The 12617-nt window shown below is 52.8% G+C and overlaps 3 protein-coding genes across 3 annotated transcripts; 1 reads left to right on the forward strand and 2 right to left on the reverse strand.

The window, feature by feature from the left end:
* Window positions 1–679: 679 nt before the first annotated feature.
* ALT_4209 (DUF3824 domain-containing protein) lies at window positions 680–3380 on the forward strand (the record flags this gene model as incomplete). Its single annotated transcript, XM_089599698.1, has 4 exons — window positions 680–956; window positions 1010–2416; window positions 2483–2821; window positions 2887–3380. The coding sequence occupies 4 exons, from the start codon at window positions 680–682 to the stop codon at window positions 3378–3380; spliced, it is 2517 nt and encodes an 838-aa protein (XP_089456036.1).
* Window positions 3381–4394: 1014 nt separating this feature from the next.
* ALT_4210 (putative phospholipid metabolism enzyme regulator) lies at window positions 4395–7112 on the reverse strand (the record flags this gene model as incomplete). The annotated part of the gene is made up of 1 exon (XM_033558178.1): window positions 4395–7112. The coding sequence occupies one exon, from the start codon at window positions 7110–7112 to the stop codon at window positions 4395–4397; it is 2718 nt and encodes a 905-aa protein (XP_033414069.1).
* Window positions 7113–8966: 1854 nt separating this feature from the next.
* ALT_4211 (magnesium transporter CorA family protein) lies at window positions 8967–11812 on the reverse strand (the record flags this gene model as incomplete). The annotated part of the gene is made up of 4 exons (XM_089599699.1): window positions 8967–9037; window positions 9181–9317; window positions 9381–11372; window positions 11445–11812. 4 exons carry the CDS (start codon window positions 11810–11812, stop codon window positions 8967–8969), a joined length of 2568 nt encoding a protein of 855 aa, XP_089456037.1.
* Window positions 11813–12617: the final 805 nt, after the last annotated feature.

Raw genomic sequence — 12617 nt, forward strand, 5'->3', positions numbered from 1 at the left:
TCAGCGAGTCACATCGGCTTGTCTCGTCCTGGGGCCTCATCACTTGCAGACAAGTTGCAGCACTACTAACGTAGGTACTGGGCACTACTGTATGTACCTCTGATCGCAGTTGGATCTGTCGATTCTCCCTTCCTCGCTCTTCCATTCCATATCATCATCATCATATCTTCCTTTTCATCAACTCTACCACCTGCATCTTTAAATCCCCATCACGTCTCACATATCTTATTTGCCGTCTTCTTTCAATTCTCGTCGTGCATCAGCCCCCGCTTCTTTCAGTCATACCCATCAAGAAGCCCCTCTTTGTCGCTACCTTACCCATACTGACACTTACCGTCCCTCATTCCCTGCTATATCATCATACATTGAATTTTTATTCTTTTCATCATCGAATATCCCTTGATACCTTATCCTCGCGCCCCTTGACTCACGGGCACTTTGACTCGACGCCCGACAGCCCGGGTCTTCCAGCAGCCCTTGTCTCTCAGCCTGATTGATCATCACTTTCGTCAGCACCGATCTTCCCCACTTCCCTTTCCTCGCCCCCCTCCATCTTCCAGGCACTTCTATTTCTCTTTTCGTTCCGTTCGATTGAACCCATTTTTATCTCTCCTCGATTTTTCTAGCTCGTCTACTCTTACTTCTATTTCCCTTGCCGCTGTGAACGAATTTCATCCTCATGTCATCTTACATTTACAGAGAACGCGAGCGAGATCGCGAGTGGGACGAGCCTCGTTCCTCCACCGTATCAATCAAGCGTTACGTCATACCTTCAGAGGAGGATCGAGAGCGTGAAATTGTCTACCGTCGCGAAGCCCCCGTCACTGGTGATCGAGAATTGGTAATCCGCCGCTCTACCGAGCGAGAAGAACCCGTCATGGTGCAACGTTACGAGCGAGAGATCGACTATGACACGCGCCCGTACGACTACCGCTCCGAAAGAGACTACTATGATGGTGAGTACCAATGTTCGAATTTAGGTCGAGTAAATCTGACCCTAATTAAGCAGCGCGAGGGCCCCTCATTGTTCATCCCCGTGAATCTGACTACGAGGTTGTCCACCGGTCCGAGGTAGAACGGGAGCCCGCTTACTACTATCATCGCCGGGTCCGCGAATATGACGACGACCGTCGCCTTCGCCGCGAGCTCAGCCCAGGCGACTCCATCTCTCAGACCAGTCGTCGTCGGGACGACCAAGAGTACAGCAGTGATGATAGCATGGTCTATATCCGCAAAGAGACCCGCGAATACGACGACCACCCCCATCATCGACGCCATCTCGCGGAGGGTGCGTTGGTGGGTATCGGCGCAGCCGAACTGATTCGCAATCATCGAAAGAAGGAAGGTGACGAGGTGTCTTCGGGCCTCAGCCGTCTCGGTCACGACGTAGGCGCCGGCGCCTTGGGCGCTGTTGCCGTGAGTGCTGCTTCGCGTGCTCGCGATTACTACCGCAGCAAGAGCCGTCACCGCTCCCACTCATATGATGATGATCGCAGCTCCCGGCACCATCACCATCATCACCACAGCCACAGCCATAGCCATAGCCGCCACAGCCGTCGCAGCCGCAGTCGCAGCCGCTCGCACTCTCACTCTCGTGCCAAGACGTTGACGGAAATCGGTCTTGGTGCCGCTGCCATTGCCGGCGCCATGGCTCTGGCTCGTAAGAAGTCGAATAGCGACAGACGAAGCCGCTCCCGACGCCGCCGGTCTTCCAGTGCCATTCGACCCGGAAAAGATGCCGAGAGTGAGAAACGCAGCCAATCCCGGATTCGGAAACATATGGCCGAAGCTGGCTTGGCGGGTGCCGCGGTGGCCGGTCTGGTAGAGAGAGCTCGCAGCCGGTCGCGCTCTCGAAAGGGGTCCCGTTCTCACAGCAGACTCAGACAGGCGCTCCCTGTCGTTGCGGCCGGGCTGGGAACCGCAGCCGTCACTGGCCTGTACGAAAAGAACAAGGAGAAGAAGGAAGAGGACGGAAAGCGGAGGGAGCGACGTCGTTCCCGGTCTCGAAGCAGGGCCCCGTCCGAGGCCTACCCAGATCCCGCGCGCGATTCGGCTGGTCTGATCGAGTACGGCCAACATCCGGTTACCGGAAGCATCCCTGCAGCCCATTACTATGGCCGGCCTGCCAGTCAGCAGGGTTACTACTCGGATGCTTCTGACCGAGTAGCCCGGGACGCAGCAGGATTCCGTGGACGCAGTCGTAGCCGCAGTCGCAGCCGAGGCGGTAGGTATAGCACCAGCTCCTCTGATACCGACAGGGACGGCGATCGACGACGAAGAAGCAGCCGGCGTCGCAAGCACCGAAGCCGTTCCCGGGAATTGGCCGAAGCCGCTTTGGCTGCCACTGGAGTCGGCTATGCCGCTCACAAGTACAAGCAGAGCAGGGATCGCAAGAAGGAAGAGAGAGAACGGTCAAGTAAGTTTTAGCTCAATAAATACACGAAACGATCTGCTGATTCTGGAGACTAACGGCCGCTTCTAGAGTACGACGATGATTCGTACCCTTCATCGTACCCTTCAGACCTTCCATACCCGCCGTCGCCCCTGCCACCGACACAGCCTGGGGAGAATCCTTACTATCCGAACTCCAACTACTTCCCTCCACCTCCTGGCTCTACACCGGCTCCCGCCGCTCCTGCCGCGCCATATAATCCGGCCGATTACCCTCCTCCACCAGGTGCAGTCCCTCCGGCGCAATCTTACGGTTATCCCCCCGAGCCAGGACCGGACCGGTACGCACCCCGGCCCCGGAGGGCGGATGAGAATGTGAGTGCTGCATGGAACTCTCCCCCTTCTGCTGCCCAGTATCCCATGCATGATGGTGGGTCTAGGGATAGATTAAATCTCTGACATTCAAAAAACCTGTCGCTAATCAGAACCTCTCAGGTGTAGATAAACCTCCGTCACCATTGAGAACACCGCGTCCACGGACCGAAAATCGTGCACGCGCAGCCAGTCAACCCCCTCAGCCCAAGTCTGTTGCCTTTGACCTCAACGCGGAGGAGCGCCCAATCGACCCTGGTTATGAAACGGACGATAGCGACACAACCATCGACTCTTTGACTCCTCATCATCATCGCGAGCGTCATCGCTCCTCCGACGCCTCGTCTTCCCACCGGCGCCGCCATTCTTCCTCCGATCCCTACTATACCCCCCGCAAACCCCATCTTCAACCCAGCGCGTCCCAAGCAAAGGGCAATCGTCCCAGTCACCCCAGAAATCATGGTCCATCCGATCTGCAGGAGCCGGATTCCGACTCCACCATCGACCTGCCTGACCGGTTCGACTCGCACGGCCGACTGCTTCCAGAGCGGGACGATGATCCACTGGTAGATGGGCTCGAGAAATTGCTTCGTGGGATCAATCGCGTGTTTGTCTAGGTGTTTTTGTATCCTTCGTTCTCGTCTTTCTCTTGTCCTCGCTTTATGCTTTCCCGTTTCTGTTACTGTTGGGTGGCTTTCTGGTTTTGTTTCTGCTGTGATTGTTATACCTGACGAATGTTGCCATGTTATGACCTGATACGATATTTGAGATGCCCTAATGACCTTGCTTATGCTTGATGTTATGGTGAGATTTACCTAGAATGCCAAACCAAACTTTGTCCTCAAAATAAACCAACCTAGAGATATATATACCGAGCTGATCTTGGTAAGGATTATGTACATACACCTATACACATGGACATGGTCGCTTCCGAGAGCGAGGAAAAGCTGAGAAAAGATAGAAAATAACAATCCGCCGACCAAGTTTTTAAACCTATCTTTTTTTTCTAATCAAACGATCTCCCTGTTGGACGCAATGTGCCAAGCAATCAAGCCAAAAGTCATATCAAAGCGCCGCGCTGATGCATCCCATATTCGATGTTTCTGTTCTCGCAATCGAAAATAAAGACAATATGAAGAAAACAAATAAAAATAAAAATAAAATAAAAGGCCATGCTCTTTGCTCTTTTCCGTATTGCTGCCGTTTCATGAGGTGAATATATCAAAGTCATCACACGTGAAGCTGAACCAACAGACCAAAAAAAGGTCCTGTCAGTTCAAAATGAGGATGAGAGAAATCATTCGACAAAGGAAAGAAAGGGTATATCTCAAAAGGTGTGACATCAACCGGATTCAAACTCAGGACTCACGGTCCTTGATTCAGGGATGAGGTCCAAATGAGGAAAGACAGATATTAGCGTCCATGGAGAAGATACAAAAGGTGTACATCGCACACAGCCAACTTGACAAGTCAGTGACGTTTCCTGGTCCAAATTCAGGGATTATACAACTGAAAATAGGCCGAGGACAACTATCCAGAGCTCATACCAACGGAAATTATACAGAAGAATGAGACGGATTTGTGGGCAATCGTCAAGGGACGACTGGCATCCGTCCAACTCTGAACTATGATCAGGCTGTGAAGGCTTGCGCCACTAGGTCTAGTGTCTTTCTGACACTTCCCGAGGATCGGCTGTCTGAGGATTTAAAGCCGCGACGATATAACCTTGATGTGGATATCGAAGCCGTGTCGTTCTTCCCAGAACCAGGGTCGGGCGTATCATCGTTGTCATCATTGGGTACCACCTTTACGCTAGAGCTCACAGGCGACGAGTAGTACCTAGAGCTCAAGGGTAGTTGATACTTGATGACGCCGCGAACAATCAGCTCAAAAGGATGCTGAAGCACCCGCTCCCACCGCTCTGTGCCGCCTTCCTCGGTTTTGTTGCCAGGTCGAGCGAGGCGGATCTGGCCTTTGGAAGTAGCGGGTACGTGGTTCCAGGGAGACGGCTCGAACGAGAGAGGCGAATCGAAGTGGAAAACACGCCCTAGTAGCATGGTCTGAGGATCTCCAGCAGGGTCGGTCGGTATAGGATCAGTGCCCTTGTCGACGCCTCCAGTGATATTGAGGGACGCTCTGGCAAGAACATCAGGCGTGCATTCGGTATCCCTGCCACAGCGCGCAAGTCGAGCCATTTCTGCACGTTTCCTGCTTTGTTCGACTCGAGGGAACCCATCCAGATCTGAGCTGTGATCGCGCCAGAGCTTGTCTGTTCCCACAAATCGACTTTTGGCGAAGATGTTCACATCCATATCATCGACAGCCACGGGGAAAAGGTTGGGATTCACGGCCTGCACACTGAGGTCTAACATAATCTCCTGCTCCGAAGCGAGCACGTTCTGGATGGCAATGACTTGCACGTCCACCAGCGGCTTTGTAATCCCGATAATGAACGAGGTGGCGCCTCCAATGACCAAGAGTAGCAGAAAGCCAATGATGAGACAGATACCGTAGCGTGAAAAATAGCTGCGTTGCCGTTGTTGCATATACTCCATTTGACGCAAACTGGCACTACCGGGGCGTCGACCGCCATGCCGGCTTCGTGACACACGTGTCGACCCGACCAGAGGCGTGCGCTCATCATCCGCACCTTCTGCATCATAATCGTAAGGATACAGATCGTCCCCCTTCTTTGACCCGTTGATCGTGCGATAATTCGGAAGTGTACGTGAGTTTGCGTGCCTTGACTGCCGAAGTCCACTGCCAATGAAATGCCGCGGCGACTTGGCATGTGCCTGGGACTGCGGGAACGGCGAGTCATTGTCAAATAGTGACGGATATACGTTGCTGTTGCGTCCATACCGCCCGATATGGTGGTGCCGGGGAGTGTGCGTGCCGCTGCCATCTACCCTGGAAAGAGGACGGCCGCTTTCGTCCCCAGCATCGCCATCCACACTGCTGTTATATGTATTATTCGTGAATTTCATGCTGCGTTTACCGGTAACGCTGTGCGTCGAGTCTCTCATGCTATGTCGCGCCCGACCTGCCAGCTGGTCGACTTGGCTTGCCATAGACGTTGCACTGGGTGTGCGGGAGTGATACCGGTTCTGCCGGACCGGATATGGGTCTGGAGGATTGGACTCATAGACAAACGTTTCATCAGAGTCGGAGACGTCGGCCTCATCGACTGCGCTGGCCACTTTCGCTTCAAAGATATCAGCTTTGGAAGATGCGGCGCCGCTGGAGAGCGCAGCAGGTTTGCGAGTTTTCCGTTTTTCCTTTCTCGGACGAATGGTCTCCGTACTCGGCTTCATCCGTAAAGTGCCGCTGTCTACCCGGCCTGAGCTGCCTCGTTCGCCCGGTACCACGCCAACAGAGACCTGAGGAATCGAGGTCACCGTCTCGGTCTCGACAATCATGTTGCGGACGGACCCTTCTGCCGGTTTCCCGCGAGCGCCGCTCAATGAGGTGGTGGAGCGCTTCGGCATGAGGGAATCGGACCCTCTGGTACCCGTGGATACCCAACGACGGGTGTCTTCCATGCGCTCTGAGCTTTTGTTTCCGCCACTGTCACTTCCACTCTCGACATTGTTATTATGTCTGGACGCCTTTGGTGTTGTGTCTTCATCGATCTTCTGCAGCTTCGGCTCCTCCGACAGAGGCTGGTTCAGAATCGTATCGGCCGACGGTGTCGAGGGATCGCTGGTCATCTCCTCCACAGTTTCAAGGGCAGACCCCGGCGCATTGATGCGGCTGCTCACGTTGCGAGGTGCACTCCGATCTCCTCTGGTGGCAAGATCGTCGGACGGCGGCAAGGACCGCTTGCTCGAGGTATTCGGAGGGGTAGAGCCCCATAACGGCATGTTGTTAGATTTTTCTGGGCTGGGAACATTGGAGGATGGTTCGACATTCGGGGAAGCGCTCAGCACAAGAGGCTTGCTGGGCTGGGAGAGCGCTCTTTGCACAGCACTCGCGGTAGGAACTGGTATGGACCGTTGCGGACTCCGATCTTGACTGTTCCGGCGTGATCTGGAACTGCGAGGCGCTGACGTCGGGTTGCGTGCACGACGGGAGATTCGAACGGGGGAGGATTCGCGCGAGGATCGGGCGGAATTCGTGGTAGAGGGAGGGGCCGAAATGCCGGGAACTGCGGACGATAGTTTTGGCAGCTGGGCCAGAACGGATGCCTGTGTTTGGGATTTAAATGCGGAACGTGGCAGTTCTACCATGTCGCTTTCACTCGCAGACCGCCGGGATGTAGATGAAGCAGCCTCATCATCGTCTTGGGCCACGCTGGGTCCACCAGAGGAACCATTGGGGAAGGGTGACCTCTCGGACTCCGCTGCCATGGTCTCTGTCGAGTCAGAAATTTGCTGACGCGGTACTGACAAGTCAGGAGATCCGAGAGGGTACCACTAAGCCAGGGGCGAGCAGAAAAAAAAAGGTTAAAAAAAGAAAGGGGAAAAAAGGCGTGGGATGTCCGAACGAAAATCCAAGTAATGTTGACCAAGCGGATAGACGCAGCTGGGGTTCGGACAGTCGGGAAAGTGAATGGGATCGAATAATCGTGATCGCCTGTCGTACAGAAGAAAAAAAAAAGACACGTTACACGGTAGACAAAATCAGAAGACGAATAGACGAAGACCACATGCTGACGGAGAATGTACCAAGAAGAGGACTGAACAAATAGCTACTGCATGCGATAAACCCAGCCGTTCAGGTAGACGAATGATTGTACGGAGCAAGTCGTAGGCACATAAGTTGATCAGAAGACAGGTCGGATAGAACGTCTAGAACAAGCTCTGTGCTTGTTTAGGCGATGGCGGTGTTGATTAGAAGCCCACCACAAGTTGTCATAACGGTTTGGTGCAGTGCAGCCAAGGATCATAAGTCGGTTGTTGAGTGCTGGTGGACTGATCTCGCCAAGGCAAAGCTCGCCAGTAGCAGGTGAACAAGTACAGAGGGAAGGCAAGGAATCTAGTCTTCGTAGTGGCAATACACTAAGCCGGTGTGGAAAAGGGAGTTAGGTTGAAAGAAAGGGAAAGAGGCGAAACGGAGGACGTTGAAATTCGATCAATAGAAGTGAAGGTAAAAGCCGGTAGCGCACCCGTCACGATCGGCCAGTCAGGGGGAGCGAGGAAACGAGATCCAATGATAGCCGCCCACGTCAAGGAACAACGGCTGAAGGGAGTAGTCTAGTGTGTAAGGTAGGTAGGTAGGTAGGCTTAGGTAGGTAGCGTGGGAAAATCCGGAGGTCCCGTCTCTCGTCACCGAATCGGAATTGGGTGAGACAGGGGGAGCGTGGTCTAGTACGAAGGACGGAGAGTTTGAGGGGATTTGGAAGGGGACAGTGAGATCGAGGAGAATAGACGGATTCAAAGGTTACCCGAGAAAAGATGAAAGAGGCGATGAAGACGGTGATGACGAAGCCTCCGAGGAGATGACTACGACGGGACAAGAAAGGTACGAGAGCGAAGAGAGAGAAACACTGAAACAATGCAGTCAGGTGGAGAGGGAGAGGCGGTCCAGCCCCTGGGGTCTGGTACAGTGATGTGACACCATTATGTAAAATTACCCGAGGAATTAGGGGGAATAACAGCAAAGCGATGGTATTATTATTACGTCGTTACAACCAGTCATCATGACCTCATCTCCTCCCTCCAACTGCCCAGTTTTCCAGAACTTTACCTGTCTAAGACACAAAGATGGAAGAGAGATCCAGGGAATTTGAAGACTCAATACCTCTATGAAAGTGGGTGAAAATTGCTTATAGCAGACTTGCTCATGCTCAAGTGATGCAGTTCGACCAGCCAAGCAATATTACGATCTGCAGAGGATGTGGTTGGCAGCATGGGACAATGACCATATTGGTGGAATAGATTCCGACCTCGCCAAGTAGGTAGGCAGCAATATTATTGTTTTGATCGGTATACAACCTTCTGTTGGACTAGAGAGTCCTATATGAAACAGGTAGCTGGATAATGAAGCAATCATTTTCCAAACATGGAACAAAACAGAAAACGGAGAGCCCCGTCTATACAGAGTACACATCAACACCAAAATCCAACATACCCATCTATCCAACAGTGACCTGTGCAATCCGTGATAAATACCAGAATCTCTCTTCAGAGAACAATATACGGATTAAGGGTATCATGTTTCATTGTCATAGCTCTGCGCCGAGCCAGTCATAACACCGCCACCTAGACGATCTTGTAAACTCGCTTTGCGATCAGGAAGGAAGCAAAAGCGAAGATGATCAGGCCTCCAGTAACTATTCAAGGCAATGTCAGTTCACATGACCATCTCATAGATTCCCCGGAAAGAGAAGACGATGCAAGGAGTCCTTACTTGACCAAAACCACCACAAATTATCTATGTCTTGACCGGGAACCTTGACGTTCATCCCCCACATACCGCAGATGATGTTCATGGGAAGCACGATCGTTCCGAGAACAGTAAGCCTCCCAAGGACATCTGCTGTCTGTTCTTGGCGTTCATTCATCAAGATGTTGATCTGCGCTAGATAGTTTGAATGCGCCCGTGACAGTAGCCTGTGGCACCCGTTAGCTGGCCGTATCTCCAGATGTAATGCACTCGCTGGAAGGAACTCATACGTCTCGTAGTAGGTCAAGCTGCTGGTCATAGTCATAATGTGATCTTGGATATCTCCCAAATACAGCCCAATCTCGGATTTCGGTGCCACTTCCCAATGCTCATTGCACCGCTTAGCGAACCCCTTCACAACGTCTGCCTTGTTGCTCAGCAATCGGTACATTCCCATGACTTTCTTACGGCATTCTCCCACGCGTCGCAGCATCTCGCCGGGAGCCGGTGGTTCTGGCTCATCGTCCTCATCCTCTCGGCGGTTGGCAGGGTTATCGCTGGAATCCATGCGCCCAGGAGAGTGCATTTTCATGATCTTCTCATCGATCTCGTCCACTTCGTCCTCAATAGACTGGATCAGCGGACCAAAAACATCCGTGATGTCATCAATCAGCGCATACGAGATCCAGTCGGAGCTGAGGATCAAATAATCCATCAGCTGGCGGATGCGCCGGCGAACGTTCGCCGGGTGCGGCGTCTGCGAGAAATGGAAGCTCAAGATCCCCTCCCGGAAAACGACGATGTACATGTTCACAGGCTGCAAGTAATTCTCGCTGTTAGGATCCTGCTCAAAGGTCCGATAGTTAACAAAGTAGTAGCTTCGAAATAGCTCGACTTTCTCACGCGCCTCCTGCATCATGATATCCTCGGCCGTCAGGGCGTGGATCCCAAATGCTTTGGCAATCACGCGCATTTCCGCATCTGTCGGAGAGAGAACATCCAGCCAGAAGGTCGGACGAGGCCCAAATTTCTTGGGCTTCGGTGGTGAGATCTTGCGCGCTGGTGAGACTTCAACTGATGTGCGTGCTTCGGACACGCCTTCGCTGATTACGGACATATTATGCTGCACCTTTGGGCCATTCGCAGCGTTCACATTGTGTCCACCGGCCTGTGCCGGCCTGTGCTCTTCCGCCCTGACGTTGTCCTGGCCGTTGTGGTTGGAGTCGGTGAAATGGTCACTGTGAATGTGTTCATCCTCAACGTCCTCCTCGTCTGACGAATCCTCCAGTTCCGGGGGCTCGGGGATGAATAACTCCCGGAAACTACCACCAGGCTGCACCAGCTCGGATATGCTTTGGGCATGAATGGTACTCTGAAACTCCTCGTTGAAATAAGTGAATCGATATGGCGCCTCGTCTTCCTCGCGCCGCCACACTCGGTACTGAGGTCTCAGTCGACCTTCAATCAGCATGGGCTCGCTGATCTTTTTGGCGCGAAGCACACCAGTTCGTTCCTCCTTCTCCTCCCGACTCCATTCTTCCAGAACAGACAGGTCCGGCCATTCCTTGGTCCTCCGCCGTCGCCGCCCGTCCTCTCGGGATGTTCTCCGTACATCCTCCTCGGCGAGCTCTGAGGCCTCTTCGATGGGAAAGCAAACATCCTCCTCTACCGGTAATGCGACAGTGCGGCGCCGACGAAGAGCCTCATGAGGCGGAAGGTGTGGTGAACTGGGGGAGGACTGAGTAGAAGGTTTCGGTTGAGTGGAACGACCATCCACGTCAATTACCATGTCATTCGGCCGAGAGCCCGCCTGATTGCGATTATCAATTGATTTCGCCAGAGCAAAGTCAAAGTCTGCTCCCGTTACCACCGCGTCGTCGTAGTTCATCTCACCTCCCAGCTTCGGTGAGCTCGGGATGGAAGGAGGGTTATTGATGTCATAATCTCGATCAGGGTCAGAAGTCGCGAGACCGCGAGGAGAGCATCGAGAGGAATATGACTGCACAGAGGCACGTCGCTGGCGCGATGCAAAGGGGCTCGCCTTGGTATCTGTTCCATACCAGGATTTATTGTTATGATGGCCTGAAGTTGGTCGTATCAACGGCGTATGATCATCTATACCGTCTGATCCGTCGCTGTCGTCTCCAGCACGAAAGGCCCTGGTACCGGACGGTGTACCGCGAGAGGCTAAATCGGTAGGACGGGATGGAATCGTCATAGATCCAGGTCGAAATGACTGTGCCAGCCGGCTTTCTCTCCGAGGTCGCATCATGGGTTGATTTCTGCATAGATTTACGAAGGCGCATATCAGCAATGCGAAAAACAACGCCCCCCAAATGAAAATTTAAACTTACCGATGGTCCAGCAGAGCCTCACTCTCCAAGCTTGTACTGCTCAGATCCCTTCCCAGATTGTAAAATGGAAATGCCGGCCGAGAATCGGGCTGATCACCCGTAATCATAGCCTCCGCGTCAGCACCCGAGACCGCAGCCGCATTATGGGATTCTTCAGGGGTAAGAAAGGACTGCCGGCGGTTGCGACGCTTTCGATGACGGTTCTTTCTCCGCTTCGGCTTGTTCGTTGCAGGTCGACCCTCCGATGCGGTGTCGTGATGGGTCTGTGGGGCTGGCGTCTCGTAGCCCCCAGAGCTACGATAAGCCCCTGTCGCTGCAGCCGTCTCGGTCTGAGGACCATTGCTTCGCGGCGACCTGCCGGAAGCCATGCTGAGTCAAGGGATCTCTTTCAATCGAATATTATGGCGGCGGGAAAACCCTTGGTTGGAATCCCAGGCGTAATGGTCAATGATGGCGGGAATAGGAAGGAAACCGAAATCTGGCTAGATCCACGGAGTTGCAGCAGTTTTATCGTTGCAGCAACCTACATGCCTTTTGATAATTCATCGGGGCTCTCTGGACAAGGATTCACGAGCAGAGTTGTACTGTACCGAAGTCGTAGGGGATGACGCCTGTGGCGCAGCGCAGTGAAACATGGAGCGGTACAAAGCTAAACGGTCTGTTCCATTAAGGTCACAAAATTGAGGCAGGAGGAGAGCAATGCTAAATAATCCAAGGGTCACAAAAAGCGACAACTGTACGAGAGAGGGCGAGATTGAGAAGAAAGCAAGTGGAGAGAGGTACAGCAGGCGGCGGCGGTTGAGATGGCCGACTGCCTCAGGCCGGCAATGACGATGAGATCATTCGGGCGATTTGATTGGCGGCCTTGCAACCTTGCTTGAAGCTTCTGCCGATCCTAGAATCTACTCCGAGTAGGTACAGTCTGCTTTCTCTCTGTAGCTATGTCCCTCGTTCCAACAATAACCAGCTCAATTCTACAGCTAAATCTTGCATTTTATTTTTGTGAAGCATGTCGCCCGTATACTCTCGAAGATCTACGAGTTAAGTAACAAGGAGATATGTGAATGTCAATGATCTCAACGTATTCATCCAAGAACTTTATGAATAGTCATCAGTCATCATGATCATCTATGTAAAGATACATACACACAAAGATCTCCTTTTGAATAAGAT

Source organism: Aspergillus lentulus (genome assembly GCF_001445615.1).
Source record: "Aspergillus lentulus DNA, contig: Alt08, strain: IFM 54703, whole genome shotgun sequence".
Taxonomy (NCBI): Eukaryota; Fungi; Ascomycota; class Eurotiomycetes; order Eurotiales; family Aspergillaceae; genus Aspergillus; species Aspergillus lentulus.